Source organism: Balaenoptera acutorostrata, chromosome 1 (genome assembly GCF_949987535.1).
Source record: "Balaenoptera acutorostrata chromosome 1, mBalAcu1.1, whole genome shotgun sequence".
NCBI lineage: Eukaryota > Metazoa > Chordata > Mammalia > Artiodactyla > Balaenopteridae > Balaenoptera > Balaenoptera acutorostrata.
The window spans coordinates 154,516,530-154,543,609 of NC_080064.1; the positions used below are offsets into that span (position 1 = coordinate 154,516,530).

Sequence of the window (27,080 nt, forward strand, 5' to 3'; positions counted from 1 at the left end):
GCCGGGCTGCCCTGCCGGTAGTTCTAACGCGAGGCGCGCGAGCGGACTGGGTGACGTCAAGGAAGGCGGTGGGACGGGGGACGTGTTGGGCATGCGCAATAGATCGACTTCGCCGACCCTGGCCCCGCCGGCAGTAAAGGACCTGCCCACGCGGGTGAGCGTTCCAGTTTTGTGGCGGAGGGCGGGCGCCTAGCGGCTCTCTTGGCAGCGGGCAGGAAACTGGCAGGAGTTCCTGAGCCTGAACGTGCAGCGGAAGTAGAAGAACGTATGTATGTGTGAGAGAGACTTCTACCTCATTTAACAAATTACGATACTATGCTCAGGAAACGGTGTAGGGGTTGAGGTGAGCCCATAGTCCGAGGGTCCGTGGATGTCCACTAGTAGGGGAAGGCGGGACCAGCAGAAGTTAAAATACAACCCTCTTGCAATTCTACCCGATTTCATTTATTTACTTTTCTGTCTCGGTGAGATGGTTGGTAGTCCACTTTCTAGTGTATATTAGTTTAATCAGATTGCTATTCTTACAACTATTGGCGGGAAGAGAAGGGGGAGTTGGCAGTGAAAAGAGTGCATTTGGAACCTAGAATTCCATCTCAGAGGGCAGTTTTAGGTGAAATGCTCAGAATTTTGTCAAAAACTCCTCTGCTTCCTTTCTGCCCCAAACTCCTTCAGGTTTGAATCAGAGAAAATAAATTACAACAGGTAAAATTCAGCCAGAGAGAATATAAATCTAGCCGTAGGCTAGAAAGACACATGAATTTGGGACTAATGGAGGCCAAGTCAACCAAAAAATCAGATAGCATTGGTGACCCCATCTTGTCTGGGCTGGGTTAGCATTCCAAAGCAGAGGGAGGGGAAAATGGCCCCTGGAAGATGCTGTAAGACTTAAGGGAAGGTTGTTGGCAGGTTTCCTGGTATGTCACTAGCTGGTGTTAATAATCCCCTGCTACTGCTTTGTTTTTAGGCCCTTCTTCAAGTGTCTGGAGCTCAGAGATGCAGCCCAGGGGAGGGAAATGTGACTAGTTGAGGAGGCCATGCTTACTGTTGCTGCCAGATCCCATGTCAGCACCAAGTCCTCAGCTGCTGGTGGCAGCTGCTCAGCAGACCCTGGGCATGGGAAAGAGACGAGGCCCACCCCGAGCTGTGTGCCTTCATCTAGCCGGAGAGGTGCTGGCTGTGGCCAGGGGACTGAAGCCAGCTCTGCTCTATGATTGCAACTGTGCAGGGGCAGCAGAGCTCCAGAGCTATCTGGAGGAGCTGCAGGGCCTGGGCTTCCCGACCCAGGGACTTCACATCCTTGAGATTGGAGAAAACAGCCTGATTGTCCTTCCTGAGCATGTGTGTCGGCACTTGGAGCAGGTGCTGCTTGGTACCATAGTCTTTGTGGATGTTTCAAGCTCTCAACTTCACCCTTCCGTCTGCTCCCTGGACCAGCTTCAGGACTTGAAGGCCCTCGTGGCTGAGATCATCACACATTTGCAGGGGCCACAGAGGGACCGATCCCTGGCAGTCTCCTGCAGCAGGCTCCGTTCCTCAGACTGGAATCTCTGTACTGTGTTTGGGATCCTCCTGGGCTATCCTGTCCCCTATACTTTTCACGTGAACCAGGGAGATGACAACTGCTTAGCCCAGACTCCACTACGGGTGTTCACTGCCCGGATCTCATGGCTACGTGGTCAACCACCACTCTTGCTCTATTCCTTTAGTGTCCCAGAGAGCTTGTTCCCATCCTTGAGGGACATTCTAAACACTTGGGAGAAGGACCTTAGAACTCGATGTAGGACTCAAAATGACTTCGCTGGCCTCAGCATCTCTTCTGAGATAGTCACACTGCCGGCTGTGGCCCTCTGACTTTTAACTCTTTTCCTGTGTAGAAGGAGCTCGGTAAATGATCAGCTCTCGGTCAGAGATGGCAAATAGGAATCATCTCAAGTGCCAATTCCAAGCACCTCGAGGACACTAGGGAAGAATGCTGTAATAAATTTGCCATTTTTATGCTGAACTGGACTAGGGAGAGTAGACCAGGATGCATCAGGAATAAACAGAGTTCTCTGGAACAGAGGCCATCAGGTGAAGTTTATTTGTTTATTTTTACAGCAGGTTAAAAAAATAATGAGAGTCAGATATCTCAGTTGAGTTGGAAAAACCCACACATTAAAGTACCCAGATCTGAGTTTTTTACTGAATTTCTTGCTTCTGATTTTCACCCAAGGCAGCTGTCACCAGTTATTCAGAGCTTCAGGCTGTCCTTATTGGCCAGGAACACTGCCACTGCTATAGCAATCAGTGACATCAGCAACAGGAGCCATCGGCCACATTGCCTCTGTGAGGAGGGAGGGGGAGAGAAGAGAAAGAGGCCATGGGTTAGTCAGAGAAGATGCAGGCAAAAATAACCTTCCTTCTTGCCATGCTAGCCCAGTGGAAAACCTTGGGTTGGTGGAGGAGAAAAAGCTTTTTATATCTCTGTCTCTCTCACTTTGCCACCTCCCTCGGGATAAAACCACTTTCCAGTGGTCACTGGCCCAGCGAACCACAGCCAGCAGGGGCCAGGTACTTAAATACTGATATGAATAATCAAAAGTGGAAAATAACTCAGCAAAATTGTATTCTGTTTATATTCCTTTTCTCGTCACTCTGTCCTTGCCACTATGCTCATAATAGACTAAAAGAACACCATTTCATACTTCAGCTAGTAGTAAATTTTTCCCTTCAGGCTCAGGCGTTCCATGAAAATTAGGCTTGGAGGCATGAGCCAGTGTTTCTTTACATGGTTGCTATACTCTACAGTATAAACCAAGCTGAATGGGGCTGGCTGGTCAGATGTTGGCATGGGCTGAACAATTTTATGGGCAAGATTCGGCTAAAGGAGGAATCGTCCCACCATCACCTAGGGCTGTATGGGAGGATAGACCCTCTTACTCTGGGAGGCAGCTGCTGGCTCTGGTTCATCTCTTCTCGACAATGCTGCAGCTTACGCAGGCAGGAGAGATACTCATCGCTGAGGTTGTCTAATTCTGAATGCAGTTCTCTGCACTGTGCAGGGAGGGGAGAGAACACCACCAAGGTCATCAAGACAGTTACGTCAGGGACAGAGCCCAGGTAGGGGAGAGGGCCCTGTGTAAGTTACCCTGTCATTCATTTGGAATTTTTACCTCCATGCTCCCTTCCCAGCTTTTCTCAGAGCTTTCAGTTTGCCTTCTGACTGTCTCACCTAGTTTATTTGTAATGTGTTCATTTAAATGATTGATTATAATGCATATTATTATATATTATACGTGTGACAGTTGTATGTGCCAGTGCTTTGTAAATGGAGACACACAAAAATGAAGTTCCTATAGCACACACAACCTGGAAGTGATCTTAGTGCAAGTCTCTTTGCTGGGAACTAGTTGCATGTGAACACTTCTGGAGCTACGTATTTCTGTGAGTATGCAGATAGGAAGTTTTGTTATTTAAAAGACACTGTATGAAGTTTTAAGATTACTCAATGTAGGACAAAGTTTGAGGAGTTAATGTGTTTGTTAAATGTGTTTGAGTTTAGGTTGACTTTCTGAAAAGTAACTCTTTAGTAAAACCTTGAATAAGGGTTGGTATAAATAAGAGAAAAGATTGACAAGTTAACCCAAAAGCAAAGACGTTTTATTCAGGCCTAAATGAATACCTGCAGGCATCCAATCACAACTTAAGCTCTGAAATGCCTGTTGTCTGGCTGCCTCCCAGCAGTTTCCCTATCACTGTAGGATGAGCCCCTTACTATCTGAGGTCACCATCTCACCTCCTTTTCCTTGGCCAGGAGCTGCAAAGTTTTCTTTTGGAGCTGGTCTCTGAAATCCCAGTCTTTCTCCTTCCCTGGACCCTCAGGCTCCACTTCGTTATGGGAGGGCTTTGGACTCCACCCAGGCAAAGCCTGATCTAAAAAAATCAGCCAGATTCGCAGTGATAGTTAGGCCCATACCTCTGAGGAATGGCCCCTACACACTGAGAGAACCCCTAGGCGGGAGGGAATAAGGAAGGGCCTGTCCCTGGCCAGACTGTGTGGATTGCAATTCTCTGACTTTTAAAGAACATCCATTGGGACCCTGCCCAGACTGGACAGAGAGTGGGAATTTGAGCCCCTTGAGGGCAAGGTTGGCATTTTACTTCTCTCTGTATCTCTAGTCCTGTCTAAAGCCAGATACTTTTAGAAAATACTTATTAATTTAGTGTCTTTGGTTGCCTGTCACATCTTTTAGTCTGGGAGGTTTGCTGGATGCTTCAGTATAACTTCATTTTCCTTCTGTCCTTGTTTCAAAATGATGAGATGAGAATGGCAGTCATATAACTCATCTTCATGTAGTTAAAGATGGTTTTTCAGCCACCTGGCAGTCTGCATCTTGGTGAAGAGAGCCCTGGACTGGGAGTCAGAAATTCTGGATTGTTGTCAAAGCTGTGTCCTTAATTTGTGTGACCACAGGTCTTCATTTACCTTCATTTTCTTATCCATCCTATGTGGGCATAATAATTCCTTCTTTATATTTTACCCAGTGACTGTGATGACAAAACAGGGCCATGTGCAGTGGGTAAATGAGGAGCTTTTGCCCCTCCAGATGTGTGATGAATTCTTCTCAGGACGCTAAGGCAGCAGACTTGAGGGCTGGGAGTGAGGTGACTGTGGCATGTGACGTGGTTTCTACTTGGAGAGCTGGATGTGGTTTGGAAAGTTAAGGGTAAAAATTAACATAAAATCCTGAGTTCAAAATCAATTTATTGAAATATTCAATACAGACATATGTTTTCAGAGGGAGTAGAAATCCTTTTCACAGTTTATATACCTCTCAGGATAGGAGGCTAACTGAAGTATTCTCAGAGCCAGTGATGAGTCCTTAAAATGCTCCTCTAGCTCCCTGACCTAATAGACTCCCAGAACTGGGTGGGACTCCAAGAGGTCATGTAGTCCATCCCTCTGTCTCTAGGCGGACAAGGAAAGAGCAATATCTTAGAATTTGTGGAAATAAATTTGCTGACCTTTCTTTGTTAAGAGTTTCTCCTGTTCTTGAAGCTGTAAGGATTGATTCTGAAGCAGACCTGTTGGAAAACACAAGGAACTTTTCTGTGCTAGCATATTTACTGCGAAGAGTATCTTTTCAGAACTTTGCTTAGAACCTTAATGATTGTGTTCCCATCTGTAGTTGGTTGAACTGTGTCTCCCCCCCACCCCCGCCCCCCACAAATTCATATGTCAAAGCCCTAACTCCCAGTACTTAAGAATGTGACCCTATTTGGAGATAGGTTCTTTGCAGAGGTAATCAAGTTAAAATAGGATATCAGAATGGACCCTAACCTAATATGACTGACATCCTTATAAGAAGGGGAAATTTGGACACAGACGTGGATGGATGGAAGACGTGTGAAGAGATGGACAATACAGCCATCTCCAAAACAAGGAGAGTGATGTAGAACAGATCCTTCCCCCAGAGCCCTCAGAAGGAACCAACACTGCCTGACACCTTGATTTTGGACTTCCAGCCTCTAGCACTATGAGAATGTAAATGTCTGTTCTTTAAGTCACCCAGTTTGTGGTGCTGTGTTATGAACACACCATCCTTATGTCTTTTCCTACCATGTACATTTAAGTCTCTGCTTAAATGTTACCCTAGAAGAAAGACTTTCCCAGATGACCCTGTGTAAAATAGCAACTATTTTCTCTTTAACCTGCTTTATTTTTTTCTCTGTAGCCGTTGTTAATACCTGACACATATGTGTTCATAGAAACTCCGTAGTCCACTGTAGTGTTTCCTTAGAATGTAAGCTTTGTTAGGGAAGAAACCGTGCCAGCTCTGTTCATTACTGTATCCTCAGTGTGTATCTAGGGTGCCTGGCACTTGGTAGGGGCTCAATAAATATGTATTGAATAAATAAAGGCATGATTTTGAAGTGACTTGCCCATTCAGCTCCCGCTGTGTAGGAGCCCGGCTTCTGCTGGTGTTCTTTTTCCCTTACCCCTGTGGCTGCCTTGCTGTTTTCATATTCATTGCTGTTTGCATGAAACTTCTCTGTCAGGGTGTCAGAGGTTAAGGTGTTGGGCAACCGGCAGAGCTATTAATTGAATCAGGTTCTCCAGATTTTCAGAAATTGCCTGCTTTTCTTCTGAGACGTCCCTTTTCCTCTTTGGCCTCAACATGTAATTTTGAAGTGGACTGAGACATGTAGTGTGAGCTTATTTTCTGAACCATTCCTAGTGACAGAGGTCTATGTGACATATGTACATAATAAATTAGAATATATAAAATAAGAACTACCTTAGAAAACTCAACACGTTTTGAAATCTGCAGTTCTGGGGGAAATGCAGGGGGTTGTCAGAGAACATGGTGGAGAAAAGTAGAAACAAAAAAACCCAGAGGCTAATGTGGAACTTGTGAAGAGCTGTAAATGACCTCACTGCACAAGAAGAGGGTCTGAAAATGCAGAGGTAGAGGATATGCCAAGGACCGGGCTCCCCATCCCTCCTTTGGGTGCCTTTCGTGGGGCAGGAGCCCCAAGAACACCAAAAAGCCACCTGTGCTACTTTCAGAATCTGGAAAGGGGACTTACTCTGCAACTGCTGTACTTTGGTCACCAGGGCGAGTTTCTCCTCCTCTGACCTCTTTAGTTGATCTGAAAATGAAATAATGCAAACCAAAATAGAAGAACCTAAGACTTAATGAGCTCACCCCTGAGGCTGGAAATTAGTAACAGATGCTGTCTTGCCCATGGCCTCTGACAAGTGTCAAGTGGAAGTTGCTCTTTCTTCTGCTTGTCTCAGTTTGGAAGAGGTGAACCAGAACCCGACTACCTGGGATTTCATCTGCGTCAACAGTGGGCTGAATTAAGGGTTATATATGCACATAATTTGGTCCTCTCTCAGCTGACAGAGGCTGTGACTGGGAAACCTTCGCCGTGCCTTGTGTTTCAACTGACCTTTCCCTTTAAATTAGGAATGCGGCCTTGACACGTGACTGCTGTGTTCTGGCTTAGAGGGATGGGCTGGATCCTTTCAGTCTTGGATGATTAAAACAGCCTTGACTTTTTCTCAAAGTCAAATGAAATCGCCAAGTCAACCAAACAAACAAGTGAAAGACTGAAGCCTTTCCACCCAGCTTCCTTTCTCTGGGCTGCTTCAGCCAGAGGCCTCCAAGGAGAAGGGTACCTTGTAGGTGCTGGGTATCCGAGCTGCACAGGTCCCTGTCCCCCTGCAGGCGTTCAATCTTGGCCTGCAGCTCCTGGTGCTCGTCCTCCAGAAGTCGTAGGGCCTGGTTCATCTGTAAGTCTCTACTGTCTGCTCCCTGGAAGGAGGAGGAGGGGTGGACACAAGCAGGTCAGTGCTAGGGTGGAGGTGGGGGGCAGATCCCAAGGAAGAGGAAAACTGTAGAAAATTGTGGAATTTTAGAGCTAGAAGGAGTCTTAGGGAAATGGAAAAATAGGAAAAGTTTTAAAATTCTTCGCCTTGCTCTATTCCTCATGCTTAAAACAAACAGTGCATTCGATTTTTGATGTTCACAAGGGATACATTTGGGTAACTGCCCAAATTAAGGAATACTGAATCATCACTTTTCTAGATGTCTTCACTTTGTCTTTACTTCTCATTCTCACGCTATCCGGGGTGGGGCGGGGTGCGGGTAGGATCATTTTTCACAAAGAATTAAGGTTAAAAAGAAAAGGGCCTTCAGGAGAGTTGCCTTGTAGGTGATTCGAGGAAGAGGACAGTGGGTGGGGTGTGGCTGCGGTGCAGCGCCCAGCGAGGTTCCCTCCTGTGATAAGACGACTCACTTGCTGTTTCTAAACAAATGGGCTTTTTTTTTTAAAACAAAGAATTTTAATGTCCTTTGAGAAATTCTTTGCCTTTTAAAATAAAAAATTAAAGAACAATATAAGAATAATTTGTACATAAGACTATAAAAAGTGAGAAGCAAAAAAAAAGCGAGAAGCAAATAAATTCTAAGTTTTTTTGTTTAATAGATTTGAAAGGAAATCTATAGATAAATCTTAAATGTTTTTAACCCCCATTCCTCTGTCTGATCTGTTCTTCCTTTTTCTACATTTGGAACATTAATTCTTTATAAAAAAATATGATGTCAATGAGTACAAACTGCTCGAGGTAATAAGGGACTTACAAATGTCTTTTTAATGACTTTGAACTAGAGTTGCACTCTTCTTCATTGCTAATAATAGGATATTGTATATAAAACTCAAACACATTGATATCTGGACCACCATCCCCCCAACAAATTCTTTACAATCACTCAAAATGTTCCCCTTTCTCCCTGCTCACCTTAGAGCTACACATTAAGGTTTAGGTTGTTAAAAAACATAACAAATCAAACAAAAACAACTTTCACACTTAATTGATCTTATTTCTAGAACTGGCACACACTAGGATTCTCAGATCCCAGCTTCAGTAAAAGTATAAAGAGACACTTTTGAGGTGGGTCCTCGAAATTCCAAACCAATTAAGTAAAATCTGCGAAAAACAATAGCTAATATTTATTGAGAGCTTATATGTGCGAGGCATTGTGCTAAGTGCTTTGCGTGGATTTCCTCACCTAATCCTCATAATCTTATGATAGAGGTACCATTATTATCCTCATTTTACCGATGTGGAAACTGAGGCTTAGGAGGTTAGTTAACTTCTCCAAGGTAAACACGGATTGGAAATGATGGAACCCTTGAGAATGCCAAGGGTCTACTGTAATGGCTTAAAAAACACATTGGCAAGATGTGTTAGTTGATACTCAAACTGTAAGTAAACTGGTGACATTTGTTCTCCGCCAGTAGTGGGCATTTCTGAACTGCATGCCCTGCTGGGATGGGGTGCAGAGAGTGGGTTGGGGTATGACAGTAGGCTGATGACTCTTCCAGCCCAGCCCTTTGCATTTGGATGATGTCATTTCAATGAACACTTAGGTCATTTGCAAGAGCAGTGCAGACATCCTTGCTAAACTCAAAAGTAGCTTTGGGGCCCCCTGCCCAGCGGCAGCTTCTCTCATCACTGCTGTCAACACCTCCCTCCCCTCCCCACCTCCCTACCCCCAGGGCCTGGTACCTGCAGTTTGGACTGAAGCACGTGGAGCTGGCTCTCCAGCTCCCTGTGCTGGGTCCCCAGGGCCCTCCAGTCCTCCTTCAGAGCCTCGTACTGGCTCTTCCACTCTTCACACTTCTTCTCGGCCAGAGCCAGGGACCGCTGAGGGAGATCAGAGGAGAGGGTGGTGCCTTGGGGGTTCCAGGGAGTCGTGCAGCTGGCTCCCTTGCCGCCCAGGCCGCCCCAGGGTTCCCAGCCCCAAGGATTATGGAGCGCCCCACACCTGTGTGCTCTGCAGTTGCTGTTCTGCACTCATTTTCTCCTCCAGCACTTTCTGCAGTGACTCCTTGGCCTTCTGCTCATAGCTGATTCTCTGGTCTTCCATCTCTAATAGCACCTTATTCATTCCCCAAGGAGTGTATTTCTGTAAATTGGAGGCAATTCAACAAATACACATTGAGCTACTGTGTGCTAAAGCCTGAGCAGGGATACAGAAATGAAAAGAAATGGGTCCTTGCCCACAGGGCAGGGATGTCAGTAATCTGGTGGACCTTCTTCCGGGCTGGAGGCAGACAGGGAGAGTCTCTCAGGTGATGTGAGAGGTGAGTGGGGATAATAAACTGCCCTGGGCATGCTGGGCATTCTCCCCTAGGCCTTCCACAGGCACTTGAAATCCAACATTTCCAAAGGGAAATCATCTTTCTAAACCTGCTCCTATCTCAGTGACCAGCATCACCACCCACCCAGTCTCCCAAACCCTAATCCAGGGAATCATCCTTGATTTCTCTCTCACCTTCTCCAAGGAATCAGTTCAGCATCAAGCTTTGTCAAGTCAACGTCTTAAACAGCTCTCGTATCTGTATCCTCTATCCCTACTGCCACCTCCTTAGTTCAGACCCTAGTAATACTATTATATGGATTACATAGAGACTGTATATTATCTTCATGCCTTGCCTCCCTTCAAACCCTTTTCAGTCCTGCAGCTAGAGGATTCTTTCTAAAACTTAAATCTGATCACGTCACAACCTGCTTAAATCTCTCAGCGGTTCTCAGTGTTCTAAAGATCAGGTCCAAACTCCTTGGCATGGTTCCTACTTACAAACCCAGACTTTCATCTCATGCTGCCTCCATGCAAGCTGAACTGCTTGTAGGTCCCCTAAGCACTGTGCTTTTCAGCCTCTGCCTTTGCCCATAAAGCTTCTTCTACTTAGAGTATCGTGACCCACACTTTTCACCTGGTTAACTTCTACCCATGTTCAAGATTCAGCCCTAGAATCATAAATTCTGATAAACGTGGCCAACCATACCTACCCCCCGACTCTTTATGGATTAGGTAGTTTTACTGATGTTCACGTAGTATCTATATTTCTAATCTATTGACTCATCTGTCTCCTTTAAGGGATTGTAAACTCCTTTGAGGCAGGGAGCATTTTTTTAAAAAATAAAATTATTTTTATAGGCTTGGGGATCTGAACAATATTCAGTAAAGTCAAGTTTTAAAAATTAGTACATTTGTATTTTTAGAATTTCTCCTGGCTTCAAGATCAAAAAGAAAAAGACACAAGAGCAGCTTTGCAAATTCACCGGGGGTCTTGCCCTTCCAGTGCTTTTCATTTTTATGCCCTGTGATTTTTGGGAAAGCAGGAGCCTTTTACTATCGATTCTGGGTTACCCAACTGGGTAAGAGATAGTCTAGATAATGCAAATTTAGAGTTCAATATCAAATCATTTCCATTTAGCTTTGGAATCATCTGAAAATTTGGATTTAAATGTTGAGTGGGTCTTATGTTCTTGGAATTGTCATTAGAAACCAGATACAGGAGTTACTGGTTGAGATCATACATGGTTATGTCCAGGTTATTGGACTTAACCATGCTGGTCACTGGCCAGCTTTATCCCCCATTGAAAATGAGTAGACTGGCATTCTGGATTATATGTCAGTCTCTTATGAGCTTGGTTGGCATTACTGAAAAAATAAAAGTTGTGGATCCGCAAACCCATAGACTATATAGACTATGTTCCTCTGCAAAATTCTAACTACGTGGCCACCTTATCTTCCTAACATCAAGTGGGAGCAGTCTGGCCGGTCCATCTCGTTCTCTTGACTTATCTCCCTGCCTGTCAGAAATCTATCACTTCTCGAGTGTGAAAACTGACTTTTTTCTGTCTCATATAATCCAAGATCAGGCCAATCAAGAGATTACCAGAGCTGGGTAACAATGCCACAGAAAGCCAGGAGTCACAGTCTTTTACTTTCTCCCAGGGATTGCTGCTAGATAAAACTTGCCCATGGCATGAAAATCATTTTGCGAGACTTCATTGTAATATCCAACTCATCTGTTCAAATATTAGGGCCTATGAAGTTCTATCCAGGCGAGCTGAATCTTTACCAAGGGCCTCTCCCTACATTTCCAGGTATTCTAATGTTCCCCTGGAGCTGGCAAAGTGCTTAGTGCTGGGCTTCCTTTCCTAGGGTGCAAAGTGAAGGACACCAGGAGAAAGGGAGAGGGGGATGGAGATAGTGTTTTGGTGAATTGGAGACCAAAGTGAAAATGGTAAAGGCCAGGACTGGGTGAGTAGGGATGGGTGCATTAATCTGTAGCAGGGGATGTTTCTAGAGAGTACGCTTGAGGTTCAAGAATTCTCTCCCTTAATTCTAGATTCCTGGGCTAGAAGTGTCCTCCAGAATGCTTACCTGGGTACAGGTGTACAGCTGGTTTTCTAAAGATCTCAGTTTGCCCTTCAATTTGTCTTCATTAAGCTGGCCCTGGAGCAAATGGGATGAGTTAGCCAGAATACAGCTTGGGCCAGAATATAGCATGCAAAGAGTTTTGTTCTGTATTCCCAGCCTACTGCCTAGAATAAACACTGTTTGTGGAATTGAGCTCTTTCAGGAGGTAGAGAGGGGGAGGGATGACGAAGGATGTTTGGAAAGAAGAGGATCTTTTCCTCTTTCTCTGTAATAGGAGAAGGAAGAATCAGACTGGCCCCCAAAGTCTTCTGTGTACCTTGAGGTTTTGTATCATATGGCTCAGGGTATCATAGCAGGGGCCCATTTGAAGGAAATCTTCTAAGATCTCCTTTTCTTCTTTCATTACCTCTCTCCCCTGTCTGTCCAGGCACTTCTGTACTCCTCACCTCCTCTCAGTCTAGTACATGGCCCTTTACCTCTAAAGGCCAATAGGACTAAAGGGGTCTCCCCTCCCAGGGGGAACATACATCCCTCCCTTACCCCCTGTTATGGGCTGAATTATGTCCCCCTAACCTCCCCGCAACGTTCATACGTTGACCTCCTAATCCCCAGTACCTCAGAAGGTGACTGTATTTGGAGATAAGTTCTTTAAAGAGATAACTGAGGTCCTTAGGGTGGGCCCTAATCCAATATGACTGGTGTCCTCATAAGAAGAGGAGATTTGAACATCAGGATATGCAGAGGGAAGACCATATGAGGACACAGGGAGGAGAAAGCCATCTGCAAGCCAAGGAGAGAGGCCTCAGAAGAAACCAACCCTGTCGACACCTTGTTCTCACACTTCTAGCCTCCAGAACTGTGAGAAAATACATTTCTGTTGGTGAAGCCACCCAGTCTGTGGTACTTTGTTATAGCAGCCCTAGCAAACGAATACAGTCCCCTCCCTGCCCTGCACGCGCGCGCGCGCGCGCGCGCACACACACACACACACACACACACACGACTCAAGATGAGAAATTCTTTAAGAAAGCAGGAAAGGGAGGAGGGATATTAAGGCAGGGTGTGTTATGTGTGTGTGGTAGTGACGGTGGTGGTAAGAGGACCTCCCAGAAAGCCACATGCTATTTATTCACGAGCTGGGTCTGTCTAGTGGCATTTTGGACATTCCAAGAGGGATGTAAATCTCAAGGGCGGGGGTGGCGAAAGGCAGGCAGGAAGGCCCGTTATCTGTTTCTCAGTTTTTCAGTATTTCTGCTGAGCAGCTGACAGCTTCCTTGCTCCCTTATTCTTTCCTCCACCTGTAGACATCTTCCTTTTCCCCAGGTAGGGGTTTTGTTCCTCCAGCCCTGAGTCTGATTTAAGGTTGTGTGTGTGAGGAGGTGAGGGCGGGAGGTGCCATGGATGAGAGCCAGTTTCCCAGAGAAAAGGCCACGGGTCTCTTTAGCAGTAACCGGTTCTCATAGCCTTTCGCTGGCTTTTCCAACCAGGCCCCGTGGGATGCTTGTGAGGTCTAGAAATTACATTTCTCCTCAGGCCTGAGACGCCACGGTCCCTCTCCGTCGGGCGGCTTGGACGTTTCCAACCCTTACAACGTTTCTGGTCTGTAACGGCCAGAGGGCAGAGGAGCCTCTGTTTTGAGGTCTGTCCCCCTCACTGAGTTTCAGGGCACCTGGGAGAGGCAGGAAGTGGTATCTCACAGCTCCTGTTTTGATCTTGTTTGACTGATTCTTCTAACCCTGGGAGCCAGGGGGCGCCTCCACCCTTTTTCCTTCCTGTGTTCCTCAGCGGGGCCTTGCAAAAGCGAAAGGCTTTGCCAAAAATAATTTTTCAAAGTACCTCCTGCTATTAATGTTTTTCATAATGTCTGGCATGAGAGCCGAGAGTCAGGATTTGGCATCTACAATAACCACAGGGCTTTGGGACAGATAGAACAGAGGGACAAAGACTTCCACTGTTCTGGGCTCCGGAGTAACTGGGAAAAGTTACTCCCCTGCATGGCCTGTTCACTATTAATCCACAGGTCCTGAAATCAACCCCCTCCACCTGTACCGCAGCTCCGGGTTCAGATCGTCTGACTCTGTATTTTCCTTGGCAGGATGCAATCAAACCCACTAAGTTTGACAGTTTATCTTGCGGTAGTTTCAGAAGAAAACAAACAAGCCCAAGGCAATATTCTTACAGTTCCCATCTCCTACCCTCTGTGGGTAGCTCCCTTCTCCTTCCTTAGTATGGTTTTTATCTGGTATTTTTGCCTATTCCAACTGTTTTTGTGTTTTAGCCACACCCCAGATTACTTTTCCATTCACGTTGTAACAGAAGACAATTCAGGCTAGCCCCTTCAGAGGAGACGAAGGGCCACCCAAGTCTGGGGCTTGAAAACATCTCTGACCCACAGCTCCGCCTGCCCAGACTCCTCAAGGCAGGCAGGAAAGTTGCAGCCAAGTTGTTGCAAATGGGGCATGTGGTTTCCTGGTCTGAGCCCCAGCTCTCCCCACATGAAGCCCAGTGGTACAGTATGGGGGAAGAAGCACTTTTTACAGGCCAGTTGTGGACCTTTTTCGGCAGTTGCATCCCAGGAACCCAGGGTTCAGAGAGCATAGTACCCCCGGTTGTAAAAGGGAGCAAGGTAGAGGCCATACACACCTGGTGCTGGTCTGAGGGCTTCAGCTCCTGCTTCTGCTTGGCTTTCCCCTGCCTCTGATCTGCTCTCCAGAAACACCACCGCCTCACCGCAGAAGCACCAGCCCACTTCTCATCTCTCTGCTCTACTAGAGGTTGCTTAGGGCCTGCAGCCAATCCCCCACTGCGCTGTCATCTTAAGATCTCATTTCCACTTTGCAGAACTTAAAACCCACGTGTGCCCTGCTCTGGGTTTGTATTGCCCCATACTGAGGGCTCACTTTCTCTACTGCCCGAACTGTTTCTGCTCTGAAGCTTGGACCCAGCTCAGGAGTCTCAGCCGTGCCCCAGGGCCTGTCACATCCAAAAGGCCCAAAGTCAGCTTGAAGGTGGAGGCAACAGAGGGAGCTGATCTCTGGTGTTCTAATGGAGTTTGTGGTGAGCTTCTCTGCATGTGAAGTTGGAGATTCAAATTATGGAGGCCAAATGGAAAAAAAATAAAGGCCTGAACTTGGCTGAATATCGGAGTCCCTGTTCCGGCCACATTCTTCCACTTACTTTTCCCAAGTACTGCAGTCTGGGACTGTCCTTTCATTGAAGTTGAGCTTTCCAAGGGAGGGGTAGGGGGTTGAATTGTTTTGTTTTGGGGGAAGCAAGAGCTGTTAACTGAAAAATCTGAGACTATTTTTCTTAAAAACAGGAAGCTGAGGGGTTGGTGGGGAGGAAGAAGACAAAAAGGGCGAATATTAGGAGGTGGGGGGAGAAGAGAGGGAGAAAACCACAGCTAGAGGAACTCCTGCCCTCCGCAGGAGCATGGAGTGAAACTGCCCTCAGAGTCTACCTTGGAAATGTCTTTTAATAAATCCTCCCCATTCCCACCAGGCTGGCTGTAATTCAAGTTCTGATTGTGTCTTACCTGTGGTATTGCAAGAGCTTTCACCACCCCTACACCCACTCAGAGCCGGGGTCCTCATTGTTGTCAGAGAACCTTTTATAAGGTTTATAAAACACAGATCTGATCAATTGCTTTCAACTCAGTTCCACAGCTATCTTTTTCATTTCACTTCATTTATTTATTTATTTCTTGGCCACGCCGCACGGCACGTGGGATCTTGCTTTCCTGACCAGGGATCGAACCCGCACCCCCTGCATTAGAAGAGTGGAGTCTTAACCACTGGACCGCCAAAGAAGTCCCACCACAGCTATCTTAGTACACGTGCTGCCAAGCGAGTACAACTCCACGGCTACTGGACAAGCTCCTTCTCAGGATGGGCCGGACACTGCTAAGTGTAGGGCTTTAAACCTGAGGAAAGCGTGGTCCCACTGCTCCCCTGCTTATTGCCTGCGGCAGTGTTTCTCAAACTGGGGTGGCATGCATTCTCATGATATATATATATATATATATATATATATATATATATATATATATACTTTTCCTTTAAAAGGGAATCTATAACTATTTAAGTTTGAGATACCCTATTCAACAGAAAAAGTTTAAGCGCCGTATTTCTAGAGACCTATCTGAGGCCCTTTCGGTCTTATCTTTGGAGCTACTCTGACACAGTCCCTTCATTTCCATCACACTCTGCTATACCCTATGCTTTGTTACACCTAGGCCTGTAATCATTCTGATTCCTTTACTGTAAGCACCCTTTTCCTTCTTCCTTCTTCTTTCCCTTCATCATTCCTGCTTCTGTACTGGTAAACTCCTATTCAACCCTTCCAGACCCCGCTAAAGTGGTCCCTTTCCTTTGGAGTCTACCCTATAACACCTCGGGCAGAAGAATTGCTCCCTTCTCTTTTCTCTGTGTCACTTTGTAGAAAGTGCTGTTACAGCTTTAGCACACTGCAGTAGAGTTATTTATGACCTGTCTCTCTCTTCCTGGCTGCTATAGGAACTCCTAAAGACAAAGGACCCTACTTCTGTCCCTGTAGCACCCAAGCCAGCACATAGTTGGAACTTATCAGATGTCTGTTGAATAAACGAGTGAGACAATCTCAGTTTAGTTCAGCACCGGAAACCACCTGGCATGCACAGCTGTCTGTCTCAGGCTCCTACTCAGCTATGAAAACAACTTCCTTAACCAGCAGGAGCCCTGAACATGAACACCTAAATCCAGATACAGTGACCGACATGAAGAGGGAGGGCTGAGCCTAGGAGTCTCTTTGACATCACTGCAAACTTCTTAGCTTTGTCCCACGTCCTCCCATCCTATCTCTCTGTCTAAGCACAGCCATCTACGTGGTAAGGTCAGATGTTCACGGAGGCTGGGAGGTTGTGTGTTCTCTCTGTGCACCCGGGGCTTTCTGCTCCAGTGGCATCAAACTGCTTATGGTCCCTGAACATTAAAGTCTAGGGGTTTCGATGTGGGGTCCAAGGACCCCTGGGAATCCAGGATCTGCAAGGTCTTCCCTTTTCCAACTACATATCTGTGTGAGGCTGGATTTTCCTCATATGCTTCAACCAAAACAATGTATTAACAACAGACTGAATGCAGATGCAAATATGAGAATTTAGCTGCCTTCCGTTCAGACATTAAAAAGATTTGCCAGCTCGGTGCTTTGCGACCACCTAGAAGGGTGGCATAAGGAGAGAGGGAGGAAGATGCAAGAGGGAGGGGATATGGGGATATACGTATGCATATAGCTGATTCACTTTGTTAAACAGCAGAAAATAACACAACACTGTAAAGTAATTATACTCCAATAAAGATGTTAAAAAAAAACAAAAAACAAAACCAAACAAAAATTTGCAAAAGCATAAAACAATGCCACTCCTCTCACTATTTTAAAAAAATATGTACTTATTTTTCACAAAAATATATAATTTAGGTTCACATGTAATCTATTTACCATTGTTATTTTAAAATAAATACATATTTTAAGATTCCTGTTTTCATTTCAAGGTGGTAAATATAAAAAGTTCTTTGGATTTTAATAATTTTTTTTAAAGAGTATAAAGGGGTCCTGAGATTAAAAAGCTGGAGACCCATTGCATTAGCCTATATCATGCCTCTGGTTCTTTGCCTATGCTGTATCCCCTGCCCAGAATATCGTTCCTGTTTCCACATTTGCCTGGAAAATACTAATATAACTATAAATATTTCCCTGGTTCTCCCCTTCTGTGGAGTCATTCATTCCTCCTTGTATTCTACTATATCCTGAAAACATTTATTTCTCACATCTCTGCATTGTTTAGGCATCTGTCTCCCTGACAAAACCACAAGCTCTCTAAAAGCAGGAACCCTGTCTAATTAATCTCATTTCCAGTGCTCAGTGTAGAGAACATGACTTATGAATATTTGTTGAATGAATGGACTAAAATCAGGACGCCTGAATTTTAGTTCCATTTCTGCCTCTAACTAGCAGTGTGACTGTGGACTAGTCACCTGACCTCCCTGAGGTCAGGAGCAATTCTTCTGCCTGACACTCAGTTTCCTCATTGGCAAAATGAGAAAATTAGCTAAGCTCCAAGGTCCCTTCCCGCTTTGACATTCACGTCTGGGCTGACTAGTAGGTGTAGGATGGCTTGGAATTAATATTGGTGTGAATCCCATATGAAAATAGTTGCATTTATCACAGTCAATAATATTAACTGAATTGGGACCGTCCTTTCTTTCTTCCAACAAATTAAAAAATGGAAACTCTTGCCTCTTTTGGTTCTGGGTCTTCCCTGGGTGTGTCCTCAGCTGACCACCCTGGATTGAGCCAAGCTCTCCCATATATTTACTGTGACATGTTTGACCTCTAGGTCTTAGCATCATTCCCCACCTTCGGCCTCTTCAGTAGCGAAAAAGCCCCTTCTCTTGCTGGGATGGTATGGAAAGAAGAATGAGATAGGCACACATAGAAGTCCATGAGCTTTGTTCAAGCAAAGATTTCCCTTACCTTCCAAGAGCTGTCAGAGGCCCGAATCAGGGCAGACAGTAGGTCTTGGAGAATCACCATTTTCCGTTTTAGAACCAGCTCCCTCTGTAGGGCCTCCTGGGGGGCAAAAGGCAGGAGGGTAAGATTAAGTTGGAGGAGAAGGGAGCAGATGGATGGAGGAGCTGAGGGGAGAATTCACATGTTACTTACTTTGAGGTACTCAGAAAGCTGGATGATTTCCTGGAGAGAAAGAAAAAGGGTATTTAAGGAGATTGTAGGTTCCCTGAAATCCTAGAACATGGAAACTGAGCCAGGATTGGCTTTTGCTGAGCAAACTTTCTTCCTTGACTCAGGGTCCCTCCAGGCCCCCATGTCTCTGATCATGCAGGAAAAGGGTAGCCCTCCATCCCAGCTGAGTTTACCATGGAATTCCAGAATGTCAGAGCTTGGAGGAGCTTAGATGCCATCTGATTCAACACCTTCACCATGAGGATTTTCTTACCTTATCTAGAACTGCAACTCCGTAACTGGAAGAGAAGAAAAAAATGAAAAACAAAAAACAAAAATGACAATGGATCAAAGAAATAAGAGTGTCAGGAGGCAGTGTATTGATTCCTTCTCTGATCTCTTCTGAAGAGCCAATGGGGATGGGGGAGTGGGGGAAGGCCTTCCTTTTTCTTAATTAAGGTGGACGTGGAAGTTCCTTGTGCTCCTCTCCACATTCTGGGGGAGGGTTCGGGTAAAAGCTTAGAAGACAGGAATGGATAGGCTGTGAAGGAGTTGGGGTCAGGAACATGAAAGGTACTCACTTGGTTTGCTGACTGGCATCGTTCTTAATTGTCGGCTGTGTTTCTTCTGCCTTAGTCTGAGTGCCTGAGGGATAGGGATAAGGTGATTCAAAACCCATGGGAGAGGCAGTGAGGGAAGTGGGGAGGGAGGGACTCTCCACCGCCAGCGAGTGGAAATGCCTCGGCGCAGTGAGTGAGGAAGGCCCTGCTCTTACCACGGTGGTGTTTGGGTGGCTTCTGGATGGGAGAGTCCTGTGGTGGAAGGCCCCCAGCCCGGGAGGGGAGGTGGTCAGCCGGATCCCTCCAGGCACCTGAGGGAGGTTGGTGTTGGGTTGCAAAGACCTCGGAGCTGGTCCCTGACACCTGGAAAACAAGTGGGGGAGGCTGAGAGCCTAGATAGAGCCTCTTAGAACAGGATTCTCCAGCTGACTGCAGAAAGATGAGCCAGTGATCAAGTTTCGGGTCCAGAAAACCAAAGGAAGCCATTCAAGTCTTCAAAGCTACAAGGTTATCCCTGCTCCTGCCCTTTTTGTCCTGGCTGGTGGGATCGCTCCTCCTCAGTTCAGGCAAATGGGGAGCTGGGCTTGTCTCCATTTACTCTCTCTAGAGTCCCTGATCCCAGCCACTTACACAGCTGGCATGGTGCTGTGGAAAGAGAACTGGTCTGAGGTGGGAGTGAGGGGATCTGGGATCAGGTCCTGCCTTTTCTTGGTCTCAGTCTCCTGGCTGTATAATGAGGAGCTTGGAGTAGATGGTGTCCAAGGTGACTTCCTATTCTAGAGGTGGTTTCCTTCCTCTTAGTAGCAGCTGGACAATTGTTGAGGTTTTGTGTGAAGAGAAGGTAAATTAGGCAGCTGTAGGGAGGAATGTAGCAGTAGTTGTCACAATTTTGCCTGCTGTTTTTATATTTTCTTCTTACAAACTAAAAAATTTTATGTTTGTAACATAACACTGAAAGGCTAAGAAATGCCTGTGGCAGCTAATCATGCAGACTAACTCAATCTCAAGAAACCTTAAATAACTGATAGGCTCAGGAAGAGTTCTTTAGGTAACTGTGTTTTCTGTTCTTTTTCTCCTTAAAATTATTTTTTCAACGAAAGCACACAGAAACCTTCTTGCCTTAGAAAGTACACAGCTGGTTTTATTTTACAGCTGGGCTCGAGGATCATTTTTCTGAACAGCACTTCCTGTTGTGGATAACATAGACACTGGTTAAGAAGGCCCGACAGAGCACCTACTCTGGGGACAGTACAATACCAGTTACTTCCAGGGAATCCGGAGGACCCATCCCTGCTGCCCACATGCGCGCAACGTGGATAGGAAGACACAGATGGTTTGCTGGCTGAGCTCATTTCAACATACCCTGGCTTTTGCCAGCACTGCTCCTTCCCAGGGCAGACTAATGAGCCCTCTAAGAGTTACGCAATCTTAGAGGATTTATAACCTCACAAAAACCACAGAGAGCAGAGGTGGCCTGGAGAAGCTAGGGAAGCTAGGGCTTCCTGGACCAGATGCGGCCTTAGGTGAATGATATTGGAATTGGGATGGCCCAAGAGAAAGAGAGAAGGTGGGTGATGCAACAGCCTTACAGAAGAATAGAGATGAGAAATGTGTGTGTGTGTGTGTGTGTGTGTGTGTGTGTGTGTGATTCGAGGGAGAAATTAAGAAGATTGGTCTGTGTCCCTGGCCTACAGTAAGCATTCATTGAATGTTTGTTGAATGGCGGATGAATGAATGCTGTAGAAGATATGTCTAGATAGACTGAATTTGAACTAATATTAGGAATTAGCTATGGAATTGTTTTTAAATTATTTTTTTCTCTCCTAAAAGGCAAGTGCAAAACAAAAAAAAACAGCTAAACAAAAAAAAAACCCCAAAACACAGCAACAAAAATATCTGTTGAGTAAGAGGCTAAGGGAGACTTTATGATGACTGAGGAAGGAGGGACTTCATTTAAATCACTTCTTAGTGACCTTGAGCCCACCCACCTGCCTTGGTCCTGCACCCCATCCCCTCCAGAGCAGTGTGTCCCTCGACATGGCCCACCTGCTGTCTGGGGGAAGAAATCCTGTTGGCCCAAGACAAGGGCTCCTTGACGTCAGCCGCCTGGCCTGGCCTCCTGGAGGGACCTGGCTCCCCGGACTGCGGGCTCTGTGCCTTGCCTTTCTCCTCCACTTTCAGGTTCCTCCGTCTGAAAAACTGCTGTTGTCGTGCCCTCTGGAGCTGTTCCCTCTGCTGGGTCCTTGGCGCCTTCCCCGCCTGGCGGCAAGTGGTCACATTGGGGCGGCAGCGGCGGCTCTCACGGGTCTCCTGCCGGCGCTCGCACTTGGCCTCGTAGCTCTCAGCCCACCGGGCCAAACCAGAGGCAGGCCTAGGGTCTGGGCTGATCATGATGACCTCCCGAGCACCTGTTGTGCTTGGCTTCCAGTTCCTGGAATAGCTGCCCGGATCTGCCAAGTGCCAAGAGGGAGACAAAGAGGAGGGGTCAGGAGATGGGCAGAAAAATGGCCATCTCCCTGGACGAGGGGGCAGAAATAGCACAGCGTCCCATATGTGTGGGTTGACAACTGAAGAGGGGATGATGTCATACGGGGACTCAGGACTTCTGGATTCAGCCTCTAGACTAATTTCTGCTCTTCTCTGGCCTGCGTCTCCCCTTCTGCAAAGTGGCGAGATTCCTCTGGCTACCACTTCTTCCTTGACCAAACATCTCACCCTGCCTCTAAGTTAGGGGAACGTGAGAAATAATTGATAAAAATCACTAAAAGCTTCTAGCCTTCTGGAGGGCAGATGGGGCTGTGTTCCTTTTCCAGGGACTTCTAAAGAACCAGTTAAATTGGCTCCCTGATCCCCAATCTAAAAGGAAAGCCAGAATCTTTACTGCTCTCTTAGCCCATTTTTACTAACATAGGTGAGTAACTTTTCTCAAAACCTGGAGGGATAGCCAAACCCCTCGAGGTGCTACCAATCCTATGACCAGCACTCACTGTCCTCTGCTTAGCCTTTAGCAGCTATCTTGCCAGCCTGGTCCGGGGCATGGTTAGGGAGGGACACCCCACGCTATTGCCTACAGTCATGGAGTCCTGACCTTGGTCCCTTGGCACTCCACTCCTGACCCAGGGCTGGGCTCTGACTCTGAGGTACAGGACAACCCTGATCCGTACTGGCTGAGTACTTGCCACTTGCCCATCACCGGCCAAAACTCATTTCAGAGCTTTCAGCTCAGTATCTCTTCAAGTGGCAGGTTCCATTTTTTTAGAATCACCTCCCTGTTAGGGCTAAGTATGGTGCCAAGTCTGCTTTCTTTAGCCCAGACACAGATTGTGCCATCGAAACCAGCAACCATGTGGATTATACCTAAATAAGGCTATTACCAAGAAAAAGGAAACCAAAGCAAACAAACAAAAACAGTAACCAAAAGTCCCCAGGGAACCAGGCTTGGAGTAGAGGCCACACTTGCTGCCCCTCTACATGGCCTTACCTGCTAGTCTCATGACCCCAACCCTTACCCCTTCTGCCTTCTCTGTGCCCTTCTCTCTCTTTCCTACTCTCCCTCACCTACCTTCTGCAAATTTGTTCATTCTCCTAGAACCCTCTGGTAGCTTGGCTGAGTTGGGGCTGGACATGGCTAAGCTGGATTCTGAGCACTGGAAATTCTGGTCCCTGCGGTCAGCCCGGGGACTGATGAAGGGAGGGGGACTTCCCCTTACGGCTGCCGCCTCTCTCTGTCCCACAGCCTCACCATCCACCGCCCTGGGAATCTAGCTCCCAGGGAGGTCAGTGAAGGGATTTCTCAGCTTCACCAACCAGGAGGCATTTGCTGGCTCTGGCCCCTAGGGTTTATTTATAGTCAAACAGACTCAACAGGTAGCAGCAACCTCTCCACCCTTTCACTGGAGTTCCCTGCTCCTCCTGGATCAGTCTGGAATTCTCTGCAGGATTCTTGCTCTCTCTTTCTCTCTCTCTGGTCATACGACTCCTTCCGGGGGTGGGGGGTCATGGGTGGGGCCGTATCACACCCTGAGCGGGGGTCTTACATAGTCAGACCCTGTTTGCTCTCCAATGCCTGACTCTCCAGGCTTGGAGGGGCATCTTCTGGTCTTGGGCAGTGCTGACCCCAAGCAGAACTGTTAGGCTGTCCATGCTTGTCCGCTCGTCTCATCCCTGGGTGCCTCTTCCCTTTCTTTAGGCTTTTCTCCTCACTCTTACTCTGTAGGGTCCCCTCACTTCTCACCTGCCACTTTCTTCGTTTAAAAACTTAGGAAAGGATCTGAGAGGCCCATTCATATTAAATTACGAAGGACTGGGTGTGCAGGTAAACTCCACGTTCAGACTCTATACTTGTGGTGTCCTAAGCCATAGGCCCTAGTTATTCTGCCGTAAATGGGGGAGGCGGGGTGCCCCGACCCTGGACTCAGACTGTGTGGACTCCTGTCCTGGCCCTGTCATCTCCTACCCGCGTGCTTTTGAACGAGCTATTAACTGTCTCTATGTCTCTGTCTCCTCATTTATAAAGTGAGAACCTACCTCCTAAGGTTATGAGGATTAAAGAGAAAATGCACGTCAAGCATCTGGGACATCGCACACAATAAATGTTAGCTTTTTATAATAATATGATTATTATCACTCCTGTCCTACTGATCTTGGATATTGAAGACTCAGTGCTATAAGACAAACGTCCCGAGCTAACCTAGCACTCCAGGACCGAGAATGCCTCATCCTCCAACTCCCCCGCCCCCTTTCTCTTTGAAGGGGCACTGTCTACCCCACGGAGGTGATGCTGGTCCCTGGTTGAAATCATATTTACTGTTGCTCTGTTCATCTGACTTCTGGGTGTGGGCTACAGGGAGAAAGGACTACTCTGTGGTCTGGATACAACTGCCGTCTCAGTTAGGCCTGGCAGAAAGGCAAAGAAGAGAGGCCTGCCTGCTTCCCACCTTTAAAATGTGGGGCGTTAGGTCCCCTCCCTTGTTGGTTCCAGGTAATCCCTCAGGCTTCGTAGACTAGGCAGATCCCTTGATTGTGGAGAATCCTCCTGCCTCCTGCTGTGAAGAAGAGAGGGCTGTTGGGGAGAGATAAGTGTGTGGGCTCTGTCTACGCTAGTTCGCTGAAACACATGGCTGCCCTGCTCTGTTTCCTGAGGGGGCAGACGTTAGCCCTCGCTACCCAAGCTGGGAGTTGCAGTGGAAAAGTCTCCTCAGACATGTGAGTGTTCTCAGGCCCCCAGGCTCTCACACTGGGTAGGATTTGGAGTGGCACACCTGGGTAGAATCATACCCAACTTTCCGGGAGGTCTTGGCTATTCTGATTTGCTGAAACACAAGAAGCCATGTGGATGGCTGACTGACAGAGATGGGCTGTAGAAGAAAAAGGAACGGGTCCCCGTGTGCTTCAAAGAAAGGTCACTGGGCCAGTGCCCAGGCAGCCCTTGGTGGCATGACGGGGCCCAGCTGGAGCTCTGGGAAGGGGTGGTATTGGCTGGGGGAGATGGTCCTCACTGCCACAGGGGGAGATCAGGGCGCTGCCCTCACCTGACAGTGCTTTGTTGCTGCCTTTCCCAGTCTTTGCTCCTAATTCCCTGCTGTGTGTGTGATACATGACCTCCTGCATGAACGAACGGTCTGGCCTTCCTAGCCGAGAGCTCTCAGAGTGAGCTAGGAGAGAAGGGCCTGCACCCGAGCTGCGGGGAAGGCAGCTTGGTGCTATGGGGTCCCTGCTGTGAAGGGAGCTGTAAAATGTACCTCCCATCACTGGGGAGCCTGAACCCTTAGTCATCTGACTCACTGCTAATCTAATCTTATGGATGGAGCAGAGAGTGATGGAAGCTGTGCCTCTGGAGACCAACGCGGGACACTTTCCTGTTTACCCAACCCCCAACACTCAAACTACAACATCCGCTCCAGTGTCTCCCCCTTCAGACCAGGGAAGCTGGCAGACAGAGCGTCTTCTGCTCCCACCCCAGAGTCGGAGGTCCCCAACCTGGACACAAAAGCCTCCTCCTCAGTTACCTTGGGTCCCAGGCTCCAACCCAAGCAGCTCAGGAAAGCATCCCAGCTCCTGGGCAGATCTCGGCTCTGGTCTCTGATGGGGCAAGCTCTCAATCCATGGCTCTGGGCCCCCTTAGCATTTCCCTTCTTGGTACTGTCTTTCTTTTTGCACAGCAGCCTTGCTGAAACAGGAAACAGACAAAGCCACAATACTTGCTCACCCCAGTTCCTCTCTCTTGCTCTCTGGTGCGATCTGAGGGGCGCCTGAACCCTTGAGGCCTTCAGGGCTGGGCTCAGGAGCTCCTCCCACCAGTGGGCATCCCAGCCACCCTTTCTCTTGCTCTTCGATTGGTCTGAGCTCTCGGTCAGTTTCAAGTCAGAAATCCCTTTCTAGCTTAGACAAGGATGGGTCTCTGGGTCAGATTCAAACCTTGCAGTTGCTATGAAGGGGAAAAAAAGGCCTTTTTGACCTAGAAGAGAGGTTCCAGTGTCGGTTTTCATGTGTATCAGGTAGTTCTCTGTGTAAGGATTTTCTCTTTTCTTACTTTACCTCTTCCCAATCCTGGTGTTATAAAGACTTTCTGCTCTTCTGAAGTACTGGTATTTTTTTTTCCAGAATTCTGGCATGAGGTCAGCTCTGAATTTCCTCCTTTCTGAAGCAATGGGCCGGGGGACAGGGGGTAGGGGAAGGTGAAAAGATGGAGGTTGGGTGGCTGGGAAATCAGGGAGCAATAACAGGCAGAATCTTATGAAAATATTTCCTAGTCCACTGAACTAGGAAATTTGGGGGAAAATCTAAAAGTAACTTATCTGTGTGCATTAAAGAGAAACTATTACAAATGCGATAGTCAGGAAATTCCCAAGAAGTTCAGTATAAGATGGTGGAGAGGGAACCGGATTGGGACAAGTTGACTGAGTAGCTTTGTAACCTTTGTGCAATTTATCTTGTCTGAATGGTCCATTCAGTGTCTGAATGGATGATTTATGTGGCTCCCATGAAGTCTAAGACTTCACGTGTGAGGCACGTAATGAGACTTTTAAATAGCTGTGATAAGATAACAATTATTAAGAGGTTGGGAGTATGTCACAATCTTCTCGGTTGCCTACTACTGCCTCCATTCTCTGGGGAGAAAGGGAACAGGAGTAGGCAGGGGAAAATGCAGAGGATGAATTCTCAAGCACTGGGACTGAAGGGAAATGACATTCCCTCAGGATGAGAGACAATAGCCCAAGGTCCTGTGCCTGAAGCTTGGCACATGGAGATGGGAATGAGGACAGAGGGGCTGGGGAGCCCAAGATGGCACAGTAAGAGAATGTTATGGGCATAGAAGTATGAGAGGGTTCTGGGAGTTTAGGGCGCTAGAGCATAAGAGAGGACAGGTGATGGTAATAGGAGTTCCTGTGGGCCAACTATTTGGGTTCCACTGAAAGTCAGAAAGAAATGTGTATGAAGATTGAAATCCCTTTTAGGGTTATACATTCAATGGGATACCACCTCTACTTTAACTGGGGTTTGGAGAGGTTACAAGTGTGAGTTCAAGGTCACGTAGGTTTGCCTGACATCAGAGCCTGAGCTCTTAACACTATGTTCTGAGAATAATACAATTAATAAGGATGTCATACCTATCTATCTATATGGACAGAAAGAAAGAGAAACACACACACACACACACACACACACACACAGAGAACTCTGAAAACAGAGAATGTACCTTATTTTCAAATGCCCATGAAGCGTCAAAAAATTCACTGTATTGATCATAAAGCAAATTTCATTAAAAAAAAGCAAACATTAGTCTAGTGTAACACAATGAAAATAGACAGGATTTGACTTTTAGTCTGCTGCTGCCCTCAATCAGTTGTGTGAGCTTGGCTTATTATTTTATTTCTATCCCAATTTCTTCATTCGTAAATGGGGAGGGCCCCTTCTGGAGCTAATATTTTCTGATTCTTTGCTTTCTGTTTAAAAGTGTATTACCCTCAAAAGAATGATGTTGGACCCTTATCACATAAATAAAAATGAACTCAAAATGGATCAAAGACCTAACTGTAACAGCTAAAACTATAAAACTCTTAGAAGAAAACTTCGGGCA

General features: G+C 46.8%; 3 protein-coding genes across 10 annotated transcripts in view; 2 read left to right on the forward strand and 1 right to left on the reverse strand.

The window, feature by feature from the left end:
* Positions 1-48: 48 nt before the first annotated feature.
* Positions 49-5,917, forward strand: C1H1orf74 (chromosome 1 C1orf74 homolog). 4 transcript variants are annotated; one of them, XM_007163966.2, is made up of 2 exons: positions 49-154; positions 965-5,917. In XM_007163966.2, the coding sequence occupies exon 2, from the start codon at positions 1,060-1,062 to the stop codon at positions 1,849-1,851; it is 792 nt and encodes a 263-aa protein (XP_007164028.2). In that variant the 5' UTR covers positions 49-154; positions 965-1,059; the 3' UTR covers positions 1,852-5,917. The 4 variants fall into 4 exon arrangements, with proteins under 4 accessions (XP_007164028.2, XP_007164026.2, XP_007164027.2 ...); XM_007163964.2 differs by having other exon boundaries at positions 128-265; XM_007163965.2 differs by having other exon boundaries at positions 140-269.
* LAMB3 (laminin subunit beta 3) overlaps positions 180-27,080 on the forward strand; it is a 164,743-nt gene continuing 137,842 nt past the window's right edge. For all 5 annotated transcript variants that reach the window (XM_057541778.1, XM_057541790.1, XM_057541772.1 and 2 more), the window contains exon 1: positions 180-265. The gene's annotated coding sequence lies outside the window, so the exon portion shown is untranslated. The remainder of the gene's footprint in view (positions 266-27,080) is intronic.
* On the reverse strand, positions 2,048-25,113 carry TRAF3IP3 (TRAF3 interacting protein 3). The gene is made up of 16 exons (XM_007163967.2): positions 25,009-25,113; positions 21,047-21,450; positions 19,216-19,363; positions 19,022-19,085; positions 18,715-18,739; positions 18,423-18,452; positions 18,234-18,329; positions 11,730-11,801; positions 9,318-9,458; positions 9,059-9,196; positions 7,166-7,301; positions 6,571-6,633; positions 5,005-5,064; positions 3,776-3,912; positions 2,920-3,033; positions 2,048-2,323 (listed from the first exon to the last, which is right to left on the reverse strand). Exons 2-16 carry the CDS (start codon positions 21,389-21,391, stop codon positions 2,231-2,233), a joined length of 1,662 nt encoding a protein of 553 aa, XP_007164029.1. The 5' UTR covers positions 21,392-21,450; positions 25,009-25,113; the 3' UTR covers positions 2,048-2,230.

Bases quoted from the DNA above. Each gene is read 5' to 3' on its own strand.
- C1H1orf74 (XM_007163966.2), top strand. From the start codon at position 1,060: ATGTCAGCACCAAGTCCTCAGCTGCTGGTGGCAGCTGCTCAGCAGACC.
- TRAF3IP3 (XM_007163967.2), bottom strand. From the start codon at position 21,391: ATGATCAGCCCAGACCCTAGGCCTGCCTCTGGTTTGGCCCGGTGGGCT. The intron at 11,802-18,233 runs GTAAGGGAAATC...CATTTGCTCCAG, and splicing joins CCTCTGACAGCTCTTGGAAG to GGCCAGCTTAATGAAGACAA. The intron at 5,065-6,570 runs GTAAGTCCCCTT...GTTTTCCAACAG, and splicing joins CAAAGTACAGCAGTTGCAGA to GTCTGCTTCAGAATCAATCC.